Here is a 23,290-nt window from a genome sequence, read left to right on the forward strand (position 1 = left end):
CCCACTTAGGTTAACTTCCAGGAACTTCATCACAGTGACAGTCACTATTTAAAGTTCACATTTGGGAAGATATGGCTTTACTGTGATTCAGAACCTTTTGAACAAAAAGCTTCCTCTTCCACCATTTAGATACGTCCTAGTTTTTATCTAGAAATGTCACACTGCACCGTGCCTTTGGCTTTGCAGGAGACCCTCAGAGAGGCAGCAGAAAGCAATGTGTATTTAAGAGTAGTATTTTCCATGCCTGTATTTACAGTGAACAATGCAACTCTGTGCCAGAGAGAAGTAGCTGTGAAGTGGTCAGAAGCGACATTCAACATGACAAACGTGAAACTGATTCAAAATAATAATTTCACTTAGCTGGCTTATTTAAATATTATGGTATAGCATTTCATATTACACAGGTAACAAAAATTTTACCATCCACCCCCACATCCTACAACTTTGTTATGGGAAAACAATCTCAGTTTATCCTAACTAAAGACTTTCAGGAACCCCTACCAACCTGACATTTCTTAATCTGAGCTTGATTTCCAGGGTCATGAATTCGATTTCTCAATGCTTTACAATCTTCAGTATTCTGAGGCAAAATAGCAGCCTGTCATTCCATCCTCATTTCCATGTCCTTAATTTTTCTTGCAGCCTCCTGTAATCTTGAACCAAATCTTTTATACTTCTTATCCACTGCAACCTCTGTAGCCTGGATGATGTTCAAATTTTTACTAAAAATTAAACACAAACAATACATTAAAACAACATTAAGGGTCTGACTCGTGCTCACAGAAGGTAGGAAACTCAAAGTTAAAGCTTCTCACTGCATCCGTACCCTTCCCCCAATGGTTGCTGGCTTTCCACCACAACTGCTGTGCTGCCACTGGCCATTAACATTCCAGGGAAACCAGTGGAGTGTTAAGACACACACGGCACCTTGCTCAGGACAGCAGGTGTGTTGTGAATACACCTACCTGGACCGGTCGGCAGCACTGACACAGCCCAGGCTTTGCCTGGGTGAGCAGGGATCCAGGGATAGCATGTGGGCTCCAAAATGCCTGTGCTGGAGGGCCAAGCGCTCCAGTGGGTACCAGAGATGGAGTGAGAAGCCTTAACTCTGAACTTGATGGTTTTGCTGGGTGTAAGTCAGGCCCTTAAGGTTATCTAAATGTATTAGAGAAAAAAACCTAACACTTTCCCAATAGTTCTAATCCAGCTGTTAGTCTGGGGTTTCTGCCCTGTCCCCATATGGAAATAATCTGGTGGGAAAGCTCTTATCCCAGTAACAGCTACTGTGCCAGTGGCTGCTGGAATTTTTCCAAATTAATAGCAGGTATAAGGTGCAGAGACAGACAGAGCAGCTGTCCTAAGGCAGAAGCTATTCACCATGTGGCTCACAGCACAGTGCCTTTGCACAGCTGCAGTCTGGACTACCTCTCCTGGAAAAAAAGCCTATCAAAACCTTATTCTAGTCCAACTCTTATGGAAATAAACTTGGGAATTGAAAAACCAGTTTTCAGCTGCAGAACCTGAGAGGAGGTCAGCCCTGTGCACAACTGACTGTTGGTCCCACAAACAAGGGGATTAATGAGCTCATCATCCAGCTTCGCAACCAAAACAGGAATGGAAGGGCCATAAATTATTTTACCTCCACACCTATGAAAGCATGGGGAGTTACAAGTGATCACACCAACCTTAGCACAAAATGTATCTTCTTCACCTGGGAAGAAGCCACCTAAGCAGGGTAGCGTCCTCCTCCCTCCCAAATCCAACCTGCATCTCCTGGTCCTTAAACAAAGGTGCATTGTTTGTGCTACACTCCAAGGGGGAAGAAGCCATTGCCATTAGGCAAACTCAGGACTGCAGGGTAAGAAAGTTCTCCCTGACATAATCCAGGCTGTTAAATTGTATTTTAAACTTTTTGTAAAACAACCTTTTATGGTACAAAATGACAGTAATTGAAGCAATCACTCTGCCCAAATACCAGACATCACAAAGTAGGCTGCTACGGTTTATTGACAATAGAAAATGTACTAAAATGCAAAGCTATCAAGATTAATGATGAAAAACGTAATTTTCATATTTTTCTACTGCTGATTAATGTAATATCATTAGGCTGAGGAATGTCTCATATACGGCATAAATGTTGTAAGTAAAGGACACTGTCAGGTTTGTAGGCCCAAAACTTGACCTACCTTTCATTTCCTTAAATCTGTTTGCAAAGTCCATGTAATTCATTAAATGTGTTTTTCTTTTTTCAAAACAAATCCTTCAATTCTTTTTTCTGAAAAATACATCAATGCCAAAAAGCACAACATTTATCAGTAACCCTATAATCACAAACCAACAGGCACATGAAATGGTGGAGAGCAGCCTGGCAAGAGCTTTCCTGTCACTGGGGATTCTTACAAGTGCAAAGATTAAATAAGGAAGAAAAATCCCTTGACAATGTCCTTTTCAAAGAATTTGTGGTAAAAAAAACTTCCTTTATACATAATAAAACATCTAAATTCCTTACTTTTTTAACAAAATGCAAACTACTGACAAATCCTGTCAATATTTACAAAAACGAGACCTGAAACCGACAGGTTGGGCATTCAACTAATTTATTGTCTTGCACATGTAACATGAGACTAACCCCTTTGGCATTTACCTTTATTTTATATTCTTACCTAGGTGTAAATTCAGTGAGAGCTGTCACTTATTTTCCATAAACTCTCACAAAAATGTGCATTATTTTCAAAAATAAATGCTAATATTAATTCAAGGAAAGAATGAGTTGTCAAAACAAACAAGAAATATCCTCCTCATAACATGAACACAGAAGCTGTTATGAATTAGATTTCCCAATATACACTATTAAAATTCCTAGAAGCCCCATACTTGAAAACTTATTTTAAGGTTCCTGACCAATCTTGCATTTTTACATTTTGGACTGTTTTGGCAGCCTCATTGTTTTGTGCACTATAAACCCAAGTTCAAGATACCGAGATTCAAGTTAGAACAAAACTCTAAGAGCAGTCAATTAGAAGTAAAGTTTAAAATACAACTTAGGTACATGAATCAGTGAAATGGATGCAAGAAAAAAAAAAAGCATTTATCATCCTTCAGTATTTTCATATTCAGCATATTTAGATACTGAATATGCAACACAAAAATCTCATGATTCCACCAGAATCTGAGCCAACACTTTTTGCTGCTGCCTTCAAGACAAGCAGAATGCAATTTCCTATGATTTGGGATGCAGGATTGGAGGTAGGCACAGGGGAGAATACTTTTAAATAAAGAACACCAGCAAGGGACAAAAAAGTGACAGCAACCCTCAGAAGACTGAATTAGTTAGCAGATTAAATTTAATTTCCCTCTTTTCTCATCTCATTTAATGCTTCTAACTATATTTTCTAAGATTTTAAGAACCTGCTGCAAGGCTTATTAAAATTTAGAGGAACAACCCTAAACTGATTTTCAAAGTAACAAGGTGGACTTCCCAGTACACGTGCAAAAGCGAACTGAGCATAAGCTACACTTAAAGCACCCGTGCAGCCCCTAAGGAAGTCCCCAGGGCTCAGCACTTAAAGCTGAGCACACTGGGACTTTACTGGAAGCACACAGTGGATGAACACTGCTGATATCTACGCTTTTTATTTACCTGAACTCAGTATGAACAAGTCATCTTCCTTCTTTTCTTTTTAATTTGCAGGAGACCAAGAAAAATACAAGTGGTTTCCTGTGCTGTGTTGACCTGCTGATGTGCAGAGCAGTCACACCCGGCTGTATCTTCCCGTTAATTGTGAAGGTTGAAATGCGCCCAGAACTCTGCAGGACACTCACGGCACATTCCCTGACACAAAATGTAAACCCAACACCACCACTGTGTAATTACCACCCCAGCCCACAGCCCTCCATGTGTGTAAGATTTCTGTGCACATCCCATCGTGATTTCACTACCTGTGAGAAATGAGCCTGGGCACCCAAGCAATCTACAGCACACAACACAACGGCCTCAGCACAACTCTCTCAACAATTTGAGATAACTCTCTCAACTTGGTTTTCCCTTTTGGTACAATCAAAACAAACTAAGTCAATGATTTCTGTTTAGAAAATTGTGTATTTCCCTGCTGTTACCAGAACCTGAATTGTGATTCCTCGTTACTTTCCATACTCACACAGCAAGTAAACTTGCCATTCTCAGGACATTATTCCAACAACGAGGACATGGGGTTTAGCTGTGCTTTTTAATAGCAATCCCTAACCAGTCTCTTTTTAAAAATCTAGTAATTCTGCTCTTATTTGTCTAACATCTGTCAGCACGCACACAAAATCCTAAGTGCCTGTCAGGGTACAAAAGACCAAACATCCTACAAGGCACATCTTGAAAGCCTTTGATCAGAAATAATGTTCTGTTAAGGAGAAACAGAATAATCTGGCAACATTTTCTATTACTACACATGTACTTCAAACATCAGTGTAAAGACTGGAAATATTTCACATCTGTCAAAAAATTACTCAAATTACATATTTGGAGCATGCTGTAAAGATATGCTTAATCTTAACTAATACTTTTCAAAATAAGATTGAAAACAGTATGAATCACACCTATTTAATGTAAAATAAACAAGCAGTAACAGAACTATGCACTACGGTAAAACATTTTAATTTTTCATTACCATTTAAAAAGCAAAATAAATGAAATTATTCAGTAACAACTACATCAAGTACTAAACCCAGAAAGTCTAAGTATCTGCAATAAAACATACATAAAAACCAATGTTACAGCAGTGCTGTTTTCAAGTAACAGCTACATGAAAGCAAACTCCAGAGAAAGGCAAAACATTATAAAGGACTGAGCTCTCCTTGGATGTGCAACATCTCAGTGCCTGTGCACAGTGAGTATTTATTTACTGTTTCAAGTATTTTTAGCTTTATTAAGTAATAAGTGAAGGAAGAGAGAGGATAAATAAATTGACAACAGCAAACTGTCCTAGTTCAGTTCACTCACATCAATCTCAGTTTCTGAGAAATTCTGGCTAAGGCTGCCAGCTCCTGTTAGTTATTCCACAGGTTTTATGGTGATGGTGGAATGCCCCTGCCCACACACACTGTGGCAAAAGCCACAAAAAAACCTACTTGGTCACTTACAGGAATCACTGCAGTGAACTTGGGGACAAGACCTACAAATTAAGACCCAACAAACTTGAGAATTATGACTCTCAGCAACTGTATCTGCCTGCAACTAAAACATCAATCTCCCAGTTACTGATGGGGCAGCTTCTCCAAAATACAGAGCTGAAGGCATGAATCAAGCCTGCATTTCAGACATCCTCACAATGCACCACATCCTGGGTACGTAACAGAATATATCTCCACTTTCCTCCTCCCCCAGGACAGTGACCATGGAGCTGGCTGATGATGGTATCTGGGGGTGACCCACCCTAAAAAGCTCCCAAACCTTGGTTAAAAAATACAACTGAGCTTGCATTTCAGACTACAAACTTTATTGTGCATGGGTGTGACTTTAAAAAAAAAAAAGGCAGAAAATTCCTGCTGGCAGGACTGGAAAAACAATCTGTTTCAACAATTGCACTAGGAGCAGAATGATTAACTCCCTGAGCCATTCCAGTAATACAGATCATGCCAAGACTTACTAAAACACTTTCCACAGAAGGAGCCGTACTGGAGATTTTTAGGGCAATACTGAGGATAAATAACACCAGACTCGAACAGGTTGGCAAAAGAGGGCTGTGCTGCACATGAAGTGCACCAGTGGCCCTTATCCTTACTCCTTTACCCACGTATTCAATAGAAAGCATGCAACCATTGCCTTTCCATCTTCAATCAAGTTATCAGAACTAGCATCTTGGCTGTGACTTTGATAGAAGTTCAACAGCCACATAATTTAAAATGTAATTCCCTCAAGGAAAATAAGTCTTGATGTGCCCATGCCATATGTATTTGAACTATGAAGGAAAAAAGAAAAAAATATTTTTTTCCTTCTCACCCCCAAATGTTACTCATACAGCAAGTTATTTTACTCCAGCAGGTTTGGGGGTTTTTGTTTATTTGCTTTAAACCACTGCCTGAGCTGGAAACATGCTTTGGAAGAAAACACCACTTTTTAGCTTTGTCATTGCAACTGCTTTCAGAGTATTAATTTCACATTATGTTTTAAAGACACTGCCAAGAATGTATTACAACATAAAATTTCTGAAGGTAGCCTGTGCTAATAGCTACACTCCCTGTGCTTTTCTCGTATTTTAGATGTTATACAGGATGCTGTCTCTGAGAAAGAAACCAAATAATCCAATTGGAACCAACATCAAAGGCCTCCTTTATTCTGATCCCGAATACCAAAAGCAATTTCTCCAACAGCACACCTGTACTTTGACCCAAGAACGTTAAACTACTACCTGGGACACTCCTTACTCTCCTTATCAAAAAGTCTGAAGATAAGCAAGTGTGGGGCCTTGGATAACCAAATTATTTTCACAAGGTTTATTTTTTTTTTTTTTTTTTGAGGTCAGTAGAACACACTCAGATGACACTAAAAATAACAGTATGGAAATATTTTATGTATTGAATACTGACCTCTCCAATTTCTCTGTAACTCCTTAACTTTTTTTTTTTTTTTTTTTGGGAAAGCACCAAATGTGATGCACTGTCCTCTTGGCGGAACATCATGATGCTGTGTGCCAGCAATCCTTACAGTGAAACAACAAAAAATACTGTGACTTGTTTAGGGATGGGAAGAAGGGAGGAAAGCTGGAAGCTTTAAGACAGACAGCTAAAAACTTAAAAACCAAATTCACATATACACACACACACATACGTAGTCCAGACTGCTAAGATGAGCATGATTATGAACAGGTCAATTTGACACAGTATTATGGATTCCAGTAAATGAGGATAATAAAATCCCTTGAGTTACACTTCATTATGTTCTTCTGAAAACCAAAGCAACTCTGACCAACACTGAACCTTTGCAAAGGGCTCCTTAAAGGTTTTTTCTCTCTCCCTTTCTGGTTCCTCCCACAGCCCCTGACCTCTGCTGTTCTCTGTCAATATTAAGAAAATGGCTGCTGATGATTACAAACTCGAGAACAGTGTTACTGTAAAACTGACAAAATGTGGAGTATAATGAAATCTAAATCCTGCATCTCCCATTCAGAGTCCTCTGCAGCTTAAATAATCAAGCTTAAATAGATCGCTTTTTCTGAAAAGATAGTAATTTTGAAGGTAAGCAAACAGGATGTATAAAAAATGACAAGCTCACTGAGAACCAGCCAGTAACAACAGTCAAAGTGCCAAATAAAATAGGCAGTTTAAGGCAAAAGCTGGGTTTATGTTATCATGTTACATTTAATCATAATATAACCAAAGCATATGATGTAAGAGAGCTGTTCTACTGAGCTTTTCTTTAAGTAGAAATTTGAGTTTCAATTACAAAGGCTCTGGTCTCAACATCACAGTTAAAGCTGCACAGAAAAACAGTTCAAATTGGGAGTTATTTCCATGACTTGATGAGAGAAGAAAAATATTTCTTCCCACACATACCACATGCTGAAGGGGTTTAGGGAAGGTTTTTGAATGTTTTAAGATCCTTCTGATGGTGAAAAGCCAGAAGTGTTTAAAAATTACCTATATTTGCATTTTTTTACTAGGCTTTATAGTTTCTTTTAGTCTCTGCAGTTTAACTATTTTCAACTTGAAAAGGGTCTATTCACATGCACTGAAATGCTTTGCAGATAATTATAAATTTTTCAGGGCACAAATCATGTTCTGTCTCTGTAAATTGCATCAAACATTTACCAGTGCTAAAAAACATCAGTTACAGGGAAGCACTATATAAGGAATTATTGAATCCATTATTAAGAGTTAGAGAATCTTAAGGCAAAAGGGTACTCATCATTCTCAACATGGATTTCTTACCACATTCTCTGACTCTGTATTTTTGGTGTGATCGAGCACTTGTGTTTTGAAAAATGCATTCATATTACATTTCTCTGTAAATACAGTTAACATGACAGTTCATAGTTTTATTCTAGCCTGTGTGATTTAGCATAAAAACAAACTTGCTCTAGCTCGTGTGTCCGCCAATGTGCAGGCAGAGACATTTACAAAATCTGCCCACGGCACATCTGTGCGTCACACAAATGTCATCTCCCCCTCTCACAGTGACAGCCTTAGACTTCTGCAGTGACACACTTTGTGAAAAACAGACAATTACAAAAGATGGACCCCTTCTGAAACAAAATATAGACTGACAACAGTCAGAGAAGCAATTACATTGGTCTGGTTTCCATTTGATGGGATGTAGTAAAAAGAAAATCCCAAAATAGGAAACATTATTCTATGATTTTTCTACGTTTTTGAAACCAGAAACAGGAGGGATGTCAGTAGCAGGATAAACAGCAGCATGCTGAAAGGCTGCAGGAGCACTCTGTTTCTGCAAGCCGACAGGAAACACATTACTTGGAATTTTATCATTCAAAGGTAATCAAACCATCACTGAGTTCATGCAAAGTAAACTTGAAACTCATTCTATTGTTCAGAAAGCGGACACGACATAGGGAAAGATGCTGGAAAACGAGTTTAACCGCTTCCTACTGGCTGTGATTTCTGCAAAATTGGGAGAAAATGACAGTTCAGAGCTTTCCCAGTGCAATACAACAGCTATGAGATAACTCCCAGAAACCAAGAAACCATTATGACTATTTTCCAGAACATCACAGAACATGAAGACTGAATCCTTGAACTTGGGATTCAGACAGAGTAACAGGACTTCATAACATATTACTTTCCCTATTTTCTGGATGTAAAGGTTAGGACCGTCACCCCAGCTACAAAAGGAAGATGATGAAAAACAAGTGCTGAGAGTAACAAATGAAATCTGAAAAATAAGTCATTGTGATGAAAATTGTACATCCATGAATCACCCAGATGACAGTCATTTATTTCACCTGCACTGTAAACCAGATTAAAGTAAGGTACATTCAACCAGTGATTAAACGGGTGCTGGTCAATGAAGTAAATGCTTTAAGAAGAAATTCCACCTGTGCTCTTTCTTTTTTGAATAATGGATTTGCCTTCTTTCCTTATAAGGTCCACACCATCACATACATTGTGAAATGTGAGCCTTGGGCTGAGATAAAATTCTCTATTCAATCAGAGCTATACATCCCGTAAAGCTTGTGTTAAATTCTTCACATAATTAAACTTTTATTTCAAAAATATTTAAAGGACAACATGACTAGCAGCTTAATTCTCTGGGAGGTCTGACAAGGACCCACAGCAGCACATGGGAGAGCTTTCCACCATACAGGAAGCCTTTGATTTCAGTGAGTAGTCTAGCCACCTCTGGATAAATGAATTTGAGTAGGGACACCAGCCACACTCAACATCTGGTTGAGGAATGGAAAACATGTAAGAGGAGGCAGCACTAGTTACTGAAAGTTAGTTCCAGGAAGAATATGAAAGAAGAGTTCAATCTACACCAGAAACATTACAATTCAATGGAGATTCAGTGAATTAACAGTGGGAGTTTTATCCTCAGTGTGGTTCTCTGCAGCCCTTCCTGGGCCAGGAGTGCCATCAGGCACTGCAGGGAGGGATAGGAGAGAAAAAAAACAGTTTAGTGCATCCTGTCACCAGTTACTCTGCACTACACCAAAACTAGTATGGGACCCATTTTCTTTTTCAGCAGGTATGTTAAGAGAATGAGGGTGGGGGGTGGAAAGGAGGAAGGAATGGTTTTATTCCGTGTGATGCAATAGTGTCACACAGGAAGCATCAAGGCCCAACTTCTTTTTACAGCTGCATTATAATTAGTGAAAATCTGGTCTGTAAACTGCTGTAAAAAGCTCATCTGCTGCACTAAACTCTCTCAACATCCAAGAAAACCACTGGCAAGTAACTACAGGAGAGCTCTGAACAGTTTCAGTAGAAGGGTCTGGCATGAAGCAAAATCTTTCTTTTCCACCAAAGTTAAAGAAAATATGAAATGCAAAAATATGCGGGTTGCATCTAGAGGGATTGGTTTGTTTTACAATTTTTTTTTAAAAACTGTCCAGAGAGAATGAGCAATATGGTTGCTGAGTAATGGCACGACATTCATAACATAGGACAAGTGGCATGAACAAAATATTTCTAACTTGCAGGTCTGTAGTGCTTTCACTGAAATTTGTTAAATGCTGCACAGACGTACAGCTTTGAAATTCAACTGCATGTACTTCGAGAATAAAGAAAAAGCAGTTCAGTACTATACTCAAACAGGCCAGATGAACTGTTTATTAAACATGTAAAATGGAGTTATGAGCAGTACCAATTGAATTTGTTTTGCACACTCCCTAATAAATGGTTAGTAAAACCAAGTGTCTGAAGCCTGGAACAGGATGGAGAAGAATGAGCCAAAGTATATGAATTCAAATCTTATTTTTATTCTGCATATCCAATCTGTACAAAGCACTTCAGACAAAGGTCTGGAGCTGTTAGGAATGAGATTAAATCTCATCCTAAAGAACTTGAAAGCAACTACATTGGAAACAGAAATTCTGCAACTCCTTATAGCAGATCTTAAATTAGATAGTTATCAATAGTTAAAACAGTATTTATCCAGATAGAGTTCCAAATCTCTATACACGTGAACAAACACTAATAGCCTAACTACTCTCCATGAAGATGTGTGATAGTATTACCAGTCGCTGCAGGACATCCTCACAGCACCATGAATATAACTCCAATAACTGTAAAAGAAGGCCAGAATGCCACTTTTGCCAGTATCGAGGTATTTTAGGAACTTCAAACTCCACTAACTAAAATCACAAGATATTAATGAAATTATTCCCTTACTTTCGTCAGTACTAACCAAACCATATTGCTAACTTTTTTCCCCAGTGAAATTCATCAAACTCCTAAAAGAAAACAGGCACTCTGCCAATAATAAAAAAAAAAAGCAGCAATGTCAATAAATACATGGATGAAACAAGAATTGGGTGGTGTAATTTTGCTTTATTAAGAAGCACTGGCTACTTTCTGAGCTTAAATTAAGTTTTGGTTTTAGTCTGTTTCACTGATTCTGCCAAGTTATATGTATAAAAAACCTTAAATGAAGCATTCTCTTTCTACTACAGTGCACATGATGTGCAGTAATTTTTTTTTTTCTTCCTTTAAAAGTACATTTTTCCCTGTAAGACAGAAGGCAAGATAATTTACTTTGCATAGGAAAGCATGCACGTATTAATGATGGGGAATGATGAAGAACATAAATGGTTTCCATTTTCACATTCAAAAACAAGTACCTGCAAATTAATGCTAAAAGCAACTGGCCTATAAAGGAGCCATGTTTCCATGCCAACTGATCACAGAAAGACATATAATTCAACAAAAAATGAATAACCTACAAAACAAGAAAATAAAGAGCAAGCAGAAGTGCTGGAAATAAAGATCCTGACCATACCCAACTATTTTACAAGAATAGCAAAGAACGCAACAATTAAATTGCAATTTAAGATGTGAATGGTGTGCAGCTAATGGCACTTCATCATTACAATACTTCTAAAAGCTGTCAGTCTCTAGTCACAAAAATCAGGATCCAGAATACCTCTATTAAGAAGGAGGGAACATTTGTACAATTCTTATGGAGGTTTGACAGCTGGTGGACGTGAAAGCACCACGTTACTTTTCAGTGCACATCTTTCATTAGGATTTTAATTTTTTGTCCTTAAGGCCTTGCTTTGTACCCCACTCACACAGTTGTTCTGGGGCCCTGCAATCAGTCAGAAGAGCTGAGCAAGGTTGTTGCTACCTGAGTGCTCATTGCAAAATCAGGCACATTAGGAATGAGCAGATATGTATCTGCACACAAGCAGCACACACGTGCACATATTTATCTGATGCAATTAAATTTTTCTATGTGTATGAGCAAAATTCAACTCACAGCTGGTAAAACCATGCTACCAGTACTAACAGTACTATTGCAAACAAGTTCATAAATAAAATAATGGGATACGCAGTCCACACAGATCAATTTCTATATGGACAAATCAGACTTAATTTAAGCAAGGAAACTTATGAATTGACAAAAATGCTACAGATCTAAATATAACTAGTTTCAAGATACTGACATTTACATGCAATAAAACCAGCAGTTTAAGTAGATGTTCTTCAAATCTCAAGAAATAAATAACCCCAACTAAAAGGTCCATAAACCCTTTGTTCTAAATGAATACAAAATGAAAACAGGACAATAATTTTCAGTTTCCTAGTATGTCTTTATTTTTTTCAAGCTACAGTGCTTTTTCTTCCTTTTTAGCTCTTAAGAATATATTAGAAGTCATTAGAGGTTTAAAACAGATCAAAAATTATGGTTACAGAACTGGAAGTCTGAAACACCACCACTAATACATTTCAGTCCATTTGAAATTTACTGTTTTGTCCCTTTCTAAATGAGTAGCAGACAGAAAATTACAAGTGCTTCTACCCACCTTACTGACTTCATATTTATGTGGACACAGAGGTTCACAATGACATGGCAATGGGCCTAAACACTGCATGGAAAAATGCAAAGTTCACAGAAAATGATCTTTAGTTTCATTTATGAGCCTCAGTCTGCGTAGGGAGTTCAATGACATCAGTGGATGAAAGAAAATAATTATACAGCCATGTTCCAGCTTATCCAGATAGCATGAAAGATTAAGGGTTTCAGACTGTCTTCTTCTGTCTATTCAGAATTTACTAAGAACTGAATTTTTAGATGTGACAGTGGCTTGCTGCCCTTTTAAGCAAGCACTGATTTTTCTAGGAAAAGCTCTGCCCTTTAAGGGTAAAATGTATATGTATTCTAGTAGAAAAGATCTAAGCTGAAGAGTTTTTAAGTCACAAAGATGCTTTTTTTTCTTAATAAAACCAACACTTATATTACAGCTCAGAAAACTATACGGTAAGCATTCACCATCCCTGAAATTTTTTATGTCTCACTACATTTCTCCAACCTTTCCCTAAGGCTGGCCACAGCCAACTAACTGACTGCATTTCTGCAGTTCTTGTACAAGCTGAAAAATGACAATTCAGCTGTGTGGAGAAGCCAGGTTTTCTGCATCTTTGTTTATGCAAAAACTATTTCTTTTAGGCTTATACACTAAATTCCTGTGTGGGTTCCGTAAAGAAAAAAAAACAAACAACAAAACTAATGAAAAGAAAAATACACACAGGCTCAAGACACATTGATTATTCCCAAATGATAATACTCCATATGTAAAGTCACATATGTCACAGTAACCTTTGTTGCATGCCAACTCTTCAGAAACTCCTGGAGTACAAAGATATGAATTCCAACAGGGAAAAAATGTTTTTTAATAAATCCCTATCAATGTGTAATGTTAGAGAAGTTATGAAACAGTAGCAGCAACTGAAAGCTGCCTGTGCTGTGGCTGGCTGACAGTACCTGCACTCCCAGCTCCACACTTCCCCGACAATTAATTCCTGCTATGTTTTTGAAGGACCAGAAGTGGCAAAGCTGAGTAAGATGAAAGGTCAGTTCAGCTTATCACACCTTCACCTCTTTTTATCTATTGTCAAAGAATCTCTTCTGTTCTACAAACACCTTTCTATTTTTTGGAGCCTTCTGAAAATCAGTTTTATACTGATGACATCGTTTCACTGCCATGGATGAAATCATCCATGGAGCACATGGATTTTTCACACAGCACTGCTTTGGGCAAGATCTTAAAAAGCAACAGTGCAGAAGACTCCATGTTATTTAAATATGAAGAGAAGAACAATAACAAAATTAAGAAAAAATAAATCATTTTCAACAAAGCAACAGCTGGGAGGGCAGACAGCAACAATTTCATGTTCAGCAACACTTCTTAGCCTTGGCCAGCACTGTCTGTTTACATAACTGAAAGAAAGAATGCTGCCCTGAACTTGCCCATTATCCCACAGAAAAGGTATTGTGGGAATGTTAGCTTTTACCTGGCTAACTTCCAGATGCTGGCAGGAAAAAACGTTCTTTTAAAATTTTAATCAACTGAAAAATACTCGACATTTTTTGCATTTTACAATTATTCCAAGTTATGTATAAACTAACATCGGCCTTGAACTTAAATCCATATACAATGGTCATAAGATGATGGACTGCTGTGCAAAAGAAGGAATTGAGGGGTCTCACAGCCAAACCAAACAGCCAGTACTGTATTTCTCAAACCACAGCAGTTTTGCTGAAAGCAGGCACATTTCTAGAAAAGCAGAAATGTTTGCAATGTCCGTAAGAGCACTTGCTGGACCATGAGAGCAGGAACTAAAAGACAGTGGCATCTCAGTTTCAGGAATGCAGCCCAATGCTGTGATGCTGAGCTGGCAACGTATGACCAAGATGTTGTTTGAAGCTTGCATTCTGTCACTCAGTTAACGAGAGAGAAATGCATCTTGCTGTGCATCTAATATCTACATGGGACCCACGAGAGAAACTGCAACACAGAAGAATCACACAATCGTTTAAATTGGAAAAGACCTCCAAAACTATGAAGTCCAACCTGACACTGCCAAGGCCATCACTCAGCCATGTCCCACAAGTGCCACATCTACAGGTCTTCTAAGGATCTCCAAGGACAGTGCCTCTACCACTGCCCTGGGCAGCCTGTTTCAATGCTTGACAACCCTTTCTGTGACAAAATATTTCCTAATATCCAGTCTAAACCTTATCACATAGGTGTAAAGATAAGTAAGGTCTCACCTCAGCCTCCTTTTCACCAGGAAAAATAACTGGACACACTTCACACTTCAATGTCTTTTTTGTAGTGAGGGGGCTACAGAAACACAGGGTTCAAGGTGTGCTCTCACCAGCAGTGAGCACAGAGGGACAATCAGTGCCCTGGTCCTGCTGGCCACACTACTGCTGATATAGCCCAGAATGCCACTGGCCTCCTTGGCCATCTGGGCACATTGTGGCTCATGTTCAGACACTGCTGACCAGCATCACCAGGTCCTTTCCCAGTGGACACTTTCCACTCCCTCTGCCCCCAGCCTGGAGCTGCAGAGGGTCATTGTCACCCAAGGGCAGGACCCAACACTTGGCCTTCTTGAACCTGAAATTCACTGATCCATCCTGCCCAGATCCCACTGCAGAGCCCTCGTGTCCTCTAGCAGGTCAACACTCACATCCACCTCAGTGCCATCTGAGGACTTGCACAGAGTGCCCCCAATTCCCTCACCCAGGTCATCAAAGAATACTAAATGGAACTGGAGAGAACCAAGCACAGTAACTGGACTTGAGAAGACCCCCACACAAAATGAGCAAAAATCCCCTTTCTGTTTTAAACAGAAGGCATTTTTCTTGCTCTTTTCCATCTGGCACTTCAAGTAGCTGTCTTTACTTAACAGTCATCTTGAAGTTTTTAATAAGTCGCACAATGTGCAAACTCAAACTGAAAGAAATTATCTCTTACTTCTTCTCTTCCAAAGTTCAACTGTTAAGTAAAAATAGCTTGCAATCACATCTCTGCTCCAAGCCTTTGCATCCCAGCAGGAGCAAGTATACTCGGTGCTGACACACCATCCCCACATTCCAGCACGCAGCACATGGAGCTGCAGTCTCCTCACTCACCAGAACTCTGCTGCTTTATTTGCATGTATGTCCTGTCAAGCTAATTGGCAAATACAACTTCCCGATTCAAATATACAGGAGGGGTTTTTGCTGTTTGAAGAGGAAGAGCTTTAATGGTGGAAATTACATTTTTAATTTGGAGAAAGCAAGCCCTTCGGTCACAGCGGAATGTTTTGCACGGTGCTGTGTTCAGTCAAGCCACAGGTTGTCTTTTTAATAAGTGCATTTACCTTAAACCAGTTCACAAATGAAAACTCACTGCCTCCCAAACTGTTTCCATGTGATAAAACAAGACAGAGAAGACCAACCAAGCACATACTCGGAGCACGACTAACTGAAGAATCCTACTCTAATTTGGTGCCACTTCCAACAGACCCCAGGGTGCTTTCCCAGACAAGCTCACCATCATTTGCATGCACAGAATGGGCACAGAAAAAATTAAGTGAATTATCCCAGGTCACTTCTGAGGCTTCCCACAGATGTGACAGAACCACCATGACCATCTGGGCCATTCCACAGCCACCTGGGACATCTGCTACCACTGCCACCTCTGTTCCCCTCTCTCTTCCAATTCCTCTGGCAATAACTGGACCACATTTGCCCTGAAAGTCAATATCTGCCCTTGACTTCAGTACTCAAGTAAGGTTTTTAGTAACCAGAAACTTCTACAACAAACTTAACAAAACCACCCAAAAACCTATCAATCAACAAAATAACTTCACGGAGGTGATTCAGTTCCCATGTAGGACATTAAATTCGTCAAACAAGTCCTTCAGTGATGTTCTCTTTTATAGAGAGGTACAAATGCTGCACAAAGCAGCTGTATTTATGCTCAAGTGTGCTTCAAAACTAGAACATGCATGCCTAACAATGTCATTGCGAAGTACAAAGTAATTTGGTTTTCCTGATTCCTAAATATCTTAATGCAAATGTGAAATAAGCTTAGTACACTTAGTCCCACTTTACTTACTTAAAAGAGAGTTCAAACAGGCTTGCATTACCTTAAATAACTTGATTTAAAATCATACTTAAGTAAGTGCAAGCAGTTTCCCAGATATTATATGGCCTTTTCATGGACTACTTCTTTCACCGTGCACTCCTGTGATTGAAGACATCTTAGATGTAACAGGTGAGGTTATTTACTATTTATAAAAACAATCACTGTTTAATCTTTTTAGAAATAGTCTTCTAAAATGAAAATTTATTTTTATTAATTTTCTTTGAAAATCTGAGAGAGAAGTAGATGATTCTGGACATCATTTTCTCCTGCACAAAAAAAAAGAAAAATCCCCTCCTGCCAGTAAATCTTTAGGGCGCTTCAGTAGCTGCTGGAATTATGTGAACCGCACTTTGGAATATTCATAATTTCTAGGAGAGACTATCCCCAGGATACCAAAAAACCACAAACTTCATTTTTGATTTCTTGGGAGTTTTTTTTTTCCCCCTTGACTGTGGGTCTAAGAAAATAGTTTATATTCATGTATTTGTTAACAGATTTTTTTAATGTATTTTATTTTAAACAAAGCCACAAAGCTCAGAAAAATCACAAACAGAATTTAACAGACTTAAAAAACAGTTCAGAAGGAAGATGGTAGCAAAGTTATGAAAATCAATGCAAAACTGCAATACTCCCAGTACTTCAAGTTCTCCATTACCAGCAAGACACTCTTTTGTACTTTATTTATTCACAGGACTAAGAAAATAAGACCCATGATTTTGGAGAGTTCCCATAATCCTGAATCTTTCAAGAGCCGCAGAACTCGTTCCTCAACTGCAAGTAATGAAACAAACCAATCTTTGAACAAAATTTTAGAAATGTTACCCTGCAGTAACTCAGGTTTAGTGTGGAGGATACAGCCAGAATCCTTTCGATATGCGAGCTCACTCCAACTCCCATCGATACCAACTGGAAGCTGAGTAATTTAATGTCCTGCAGGATCCAAATCTGCTAAGACAGGGAAAGTTGTGCCTGCAGCTTGCTGCTCTCCTAATTCCTACTAAAAGCTTTTTCTACTTCCTTCTCTAAGGAGATGGTTCTCACTGCTGAATACACAATGCAGGTTTTAAATTTTAGATGGCTGCAGGGTGGTCATGAGACAAATGCCAATAGTATTTGTACACCTCTCTATTTACAGTAAGAAGGAAAATCATCTAGATTCAAGGATTCAAAACAGGAGATCTTTTAAACAAAGACGCAGTAAGAGAAAGCCTTAAACAGAAGTCTGCCAAATATAAACAATGTACATAACCAGACCCAATGTATTGTGAAACCTTTCAAAACCATACAATACTATAGGAATTAAGTAAACTTAAAACTCCCCTGCAATACTCTCGTCATAGCTAATTTGTGATTTCCTGTACGCTCAGTACTAAGAGCACAATGGAGCCTCTATTGTGGGCCTCCTCCCACAAGCTTTTAAAAAATGCAAGACATTCTTTTTATCTAGACTGGCGTGGCTAAAATACATCAAGCTCTACATAGATAAATGGTCATTTTAGACGCTGCTTCTGCTCATAAAAATAAAAAATAAAAATGTGCTGCCTGGTGGTGCTGAGTTTAAGTTCACAAAGGAGCAGTGCTGTGGTGGCTAAACTGCCGACCACAGATCTCAGGCAGGGCAGATGAAGGAAGCCACTTTAGTTTTAGGGTAAAAAGAGAAGATTCCACATTGAGAACTCTCTGCACATTCAACACAATTCAAATCAGCTTTGAAAGTTTCGCAGGAGCTGAAAAAAAATAATGAAAACTTGACAGAATTCATGGGATAAAGCAACTGCAGTATTCATTGCAAATCTTTATTGAGGGTGAAGGTATTCAGTCCTTTTATTGCAAGTAACTAGTTTATGGAAGTACTAAAAATTGATACTGCATACTTTTTATCTTAAAGGATCCTGAAAGCTAATACAAACCAACCAAAATGAACAAGACTTTCTGCTGGTAGCAGAAATTAAAGACAGTAATCCTGGCACAGGACAGGCTGGGAAAAAGGCACAACCAGCACAGACAGACTTTCAGTATGCAGGAGAATTTGTTGGGGATGCAAAATAAAACCTAAAATGGTGCAGTGGCTTTGATCAGCACCTTAATGACCTTTCTTAGTCAAAAAATAATGTGTTAAAATGGAAATAGCTGCCCAGTTCCAGTCAGCATGGGAACACACACATAGCCAACACTGAATTAGTGAAGATCGCTTCTCAGTAACCCTGATTATATGAATGGGAAAATCAACGACATGAGAAAGGCTGTGATACACATTAATACTATTCACTGAAGCACCAGACACACATTAAGATGGCTGGTAGACCACAAATGTGAAAATGCTCATTGCCTGGTTGAAAATAAACAGTTTAACATACCTAGTACAACACATTAAAGTGAAAAAATATTTAAGTATCAGTTTGAGAGTTTGGAGACTGGCTTGTGGTTATCTCTGCTAAACACTTTTGTCCTGCATGACTCTGCAAAGACTGAAGCTACGCACTCGGCAAGAGACAAACTGGCTGCAACCATCTAATGAAATTTGACTCATCTGGGAATTTTGAAGAAGTGCTCCACACCACTGTTTCTGCTAAGCCATACATTTTCCTTGCAGGATTGAGAGTGCTGCAAATATGCAAAAAGCAACATCAAATTTGGACTGTTTGGCTTAAAATAGAAGGTTAATTCTGAAAATCCATATTCAGGTAAAAATACCACAGAAGCTGATGGAAACATTGCAATTATAAATTAAGGTACAGGGATCTGCATCAATGGCACAGTCATTACACAGTCTGTCAGCCCCCAGCAGCACCTCTTGCTGACTGTAAGTCTGACTAAGAGCTGCCTGGGGCAGCTCTCTCTTCCTACAAACCCTCCTGCACATCAGCCCAATCCAACTGGAGAGCACACATCCTGGTACAGCTCTTTTCTGGCTCATTCTCCCAACTTCTGACTCACCCAAGGGCTATGATGACATTTTCCAGAGTGAAAAAAAAATCTATGTGTAGTAGCAGATGATGAAAATCCACTGCAGTGCTACTTCTCTCCTGGCTCTTTTCTGAGCCCTGCCTGGCCAAGCACGCTGCAGGATAGCCCACTGGCCATTCCTCTGCCTGGCCATGCACACAGGGCTGCACGGCACACAGTGCATGCTCCTGCCAGAGGACAGAAATACAGGAACAGCCTTGGAGAGTCCCATTTACCATTCCTGCTGGCATCACGGGGCAGCCACGGGCTAATTCTTATTGATCAAGCTTGGAGGGTGGGAAAGAAGAACAATCTGCCACATGGCAGCAGCAACAGCAGCAAGCCTGGCTTTCAGAGGCTCTGACACGAGCAAAACTGAAAGCAGGACCACTCTCTTCTGCTGCCCCAAGAGCTCAGCTTTCCTAAACCACTATCTGCTGCAGTTAGACCTTGCCCTGACTGTCCAGCAATCTGTGGGCTAGGGCCTACATCCCTTCTGCACAAAACCAGACACATTCAAGTAAACATGCACAGTGCTAGGCTGCCCACTATGGTTTCCTCAAATACAGACATTTCTCGCTTCAGAAGGTCACTTGTGAACCAAGCATAGAAGGTGCTGAGCAACGCCTGGTTTGAGAGGCAGCAAAAGTCATGCTCTTGTCATGTTCTGCATGGCTGTGTGATAATTCACTGCTATTAAAGCTTTCAGCACATCCCACAGAATTCCCAATCCCCTCATCATAGGGTGTGCCTGAGTCCCACAGCAGAAGATGGAACCTATCAAAAAATACTGGTGCTGTTCAGGAAGACTATTAGAGCACATCCAACAACACAGATTTTGGGCTGCACGCAGCAATCTGGAACTGTGACTCAAGTCAAGAAATGTTTCCCTGCTTTCTTCCTCTTTTTTTTGTGAGTTGGCATCAGAGCTCCCCTAAATAGACCAAAAGGAGAGGAGGGGTAACGTGGTGAGCTCTGGCACACACACAGCAGAAAGCATGCACAACTCTCACTGCAGACTTATGTAACTTTGCTGGTGGTGACACAACTTGCTGAAGGGTGGTTTAGGCACAGATAAGGGACATCCACTGACCTGTAAATAGAACTGTTAAAATATGCCTTAAAATACCTCACGTAAAACAAAATTATATAATCACATTACCTTGTGCTTTAATACTGAGACAACAAAGGCTTCATATGCAACAGAAATAAAAGGTTTCTATTAATGCCTCAACTTCAGAATTAGCTGAACAATTGTGCCCAGGGCCACCTTTCTCTGCTTTCTGCATAGAATCCCTTCTGGCTGAATACCCTGGCAGGTATACTGCCAGGAAGTTCCTCTAAAAGCCCCTTGAAAAAGGTATGTATAAAAAAAGATGAAAATGAAAGGATGAGCAATAGTTGTCCAAAAAAAATACCAGCACGAAATATGCTATCGTATTAACTACATTTAGTTCAAAGAAAAAAAAAAATCAAACAATGTCAATTTTCAATTATGTTGATTAGACATAAACTGGATAATTAGTAAACAGAATAATAATATAGGAAACATGATGTTTGAAAAGAAGTGACAAAAATATTCCAGAAGACAGAACAAGCTAATTCATAATCTTCCTCAAAAATTAATTACTCATTCTGCTATAGCAAAAATAAACACTTTATGCTTTGCACATCAAAATCAATTAACCTATTCATCTAAGGCACAGATGTTTTTCAGGAGAGGTTATTTTGAGCGATTCTTTTCCTTCATTTGGCGCTTTATTTTACTTTGTGAAGTTGTTGGGTTTTTTTAATTATTATTTCATTTTTGCTGGAACACCCATAGGGGTAAAAACCAAGATTAAGGCAGGCATCCATCCCTGGGCCATTTTCAGCAGGGCAGAGCCTATCGGTGGGGCTGGGGATTGTGGATCCAGATCTTCCCATCCTGACGTGCCACAGATCGCAGCTATCGGATAGCACAAATTAGAGGAGCCCAGGGACTGTCCCCAGCTCCTTGAGGAACCAGATAGGTCTCTGGTCATGTTCAAAAACAATCTCAAGTTTTTACCCACTTCAACCACCAAACCAAAGCTGAATACCAAAGGGCCCCAAAAACGTTTAATCTGGGTACTCTCAGCGCCTTTTTCATGTCATGAACAATTTGGAATGCTTACTCCATTCCCCTTCCCCAGAGCATCCCCACATGAGGACACACACCAGTTCCAGCCAGCCAACACCTGGGTGCTGCCAGATTCCCAAAACACTACCCATCACATTAATCACTTGGGGAGATGGGTTAAGGATTACTGTGCACTGGAAAAGATCCTGTTGTAATCACAGCTCAGAGATACTAAACCACCCGCCACAACTGGAAGCACTGCCGCACTTCTCCAGCTTTCCCAGAGGAATACTGGCAAGGGAGCAAAGAGTTACATTTCAGCAGGAAATGTTAATTTTAGATTTATCTGCAATGCATGTTTTCCTGATCAATTCACAGATTAAAATGAATCATCATCTTTGCTCTTGAGGCAACAGGGGAGTAAGAGACCCAAAACTACAGCTGGGAATTTGTCTTCTCAAATTGTAAATCTATTGCTCCGCTGTCTGGGAGTGAGAAAGCACGTGCAGCTGAGGAACTAAGGCTAAAGGGCTCTGTACTACAACTTTCTTCCTCACCTTAAATTTTAAGACACGTATTAAAAGTGTAACTTCATCTCTACTCTCACACTAAATAAATAATTATGAGGCCAGGAGGTGAGGGAGCCTCAGAGGAGGCTGCTACACTGCTGCACTGCCAACTGCTCTGGGATTTGAAAGCTTGACACATGCTGGAGTATCACCTCATCAATGTTCCCAGCTGGCTTGGGAGGCAAAAACCTGACTACTACTCTTAAAGGCGGGTTTCACACACACAAGCAGCCAAGTGATCCAGATAAGCTTCAAGAAATACAGTTATTACAAATGCATGGTACATAAGTCAGGACAAAATGGCAACAAGCACTTTTAGCCCAAAACATCAGCACAGTTTCAAGTTTAGCGTTTTATTTCACATAAGCAAATTAAAGACCATGCTGCTTCTCAGCATTTTTGCTTAAAAGACATTAAAATCTGTGCCTTTCTACACACTTGCTGCTGTTCAAACTGTTTTCTGGTAAAATAAGTGTTTGTTTTTGTTGTTTTGGGTTTTTTTATATTTACAGTATTCACATAGAAGAAGGTACTTTGTGAGAGTATCAGTTTTCTCCCCAAAAGGGATGACCCAGCCTAGTCAGTGATCTGCAGTAGATGTTCTTATTTGATAACAAGGGACTGACTTTAGGTTTCAAAACGTTGGCAAGTGCATTACTATATCTGTATGATAACACTTCACAGTATACAGCCCAATCCTAATCTCTCGGATCACACTTTTGGCTAAGAGCTGCAACCCACTCTATTTACACTGCAAATAAAACAATAGCTCTCAGAAACTGAGAGATTAAAAAATTGAAGGATCACACATTTTTAACAAAGGGCAGACACTATTTTATCTTTATGATGCAGAAGGACAAGTCAAGAGGTAACCAAACTGACAAACATAAGGGCACTTGGAATTTGTTTTTATCATGCTATCAGAACTTCACAGGATGACAAAGTAGCACCACATATACAATGTTCACGATGAGTTTTCTACAAGCAGCATACTGTGTGCTCAGAAGCTGCACACTCCAGCTATTCCTTAACTACATATGACAACACTCAACTGCAAAATTCACAAAGGTGACTGGCGTAGTTTC

The 23,290-nt window shown here is 39.4% G+C and overlaps 1 protein-coding gene across 8 annotated transcripts in view; it reads right to left on the minus strand.

Annotated features, from left to right (window-relative positions):
* CTBP1 (C-terminal binding protein 1) overlaps positions 1-23,290 on the minus strand; it is a 235,914-nt gene that overhangs the window by 40,160 nt on the left and 172,464 nt on the right. The window contains exons 2-3 of one of the 8 annotated variants that reach the window (XM_088055986.1): positions 2,187-2,275; positions 506-722 (exon numbers count right to left, since the gene is read on the minus strand). The exons of 6 other annotated variants lie outside the window; for them this stretch is intronic. In XM_088055986.1, the coding sequence (XP_087912112.1) occupies positions 506-512 (7 nt within the window). In that variant the 5' untranslated portion in view covers positions 513-722; positions 2,187-2,275. The remainder of the gene's footprint in view (positions 1-505; positions 723-2,186; positions 2,276-23,290) is intronic. One more of the 8 variants, XM_014261921.2, reaches the window with a different exon arrangement.

The sequence above is a fragment of the Pseudopodoces humilis genome, chromosome 6, assembly GCF_049639895.1.
Source record: "Pseudopodoces humilis isolate 2021_Gansu_Grassland_sample_001 chromosome 6, ASM4963989v1, whole genome shotgun sequence".
Classification (NCBI taxonomy): domain Eukaryota; kingdom Metazoa; phylum Chordata; class Aves; order Passeriformes; family Paridae; genus Pseudopodoces; species Pseudopodoces humilis.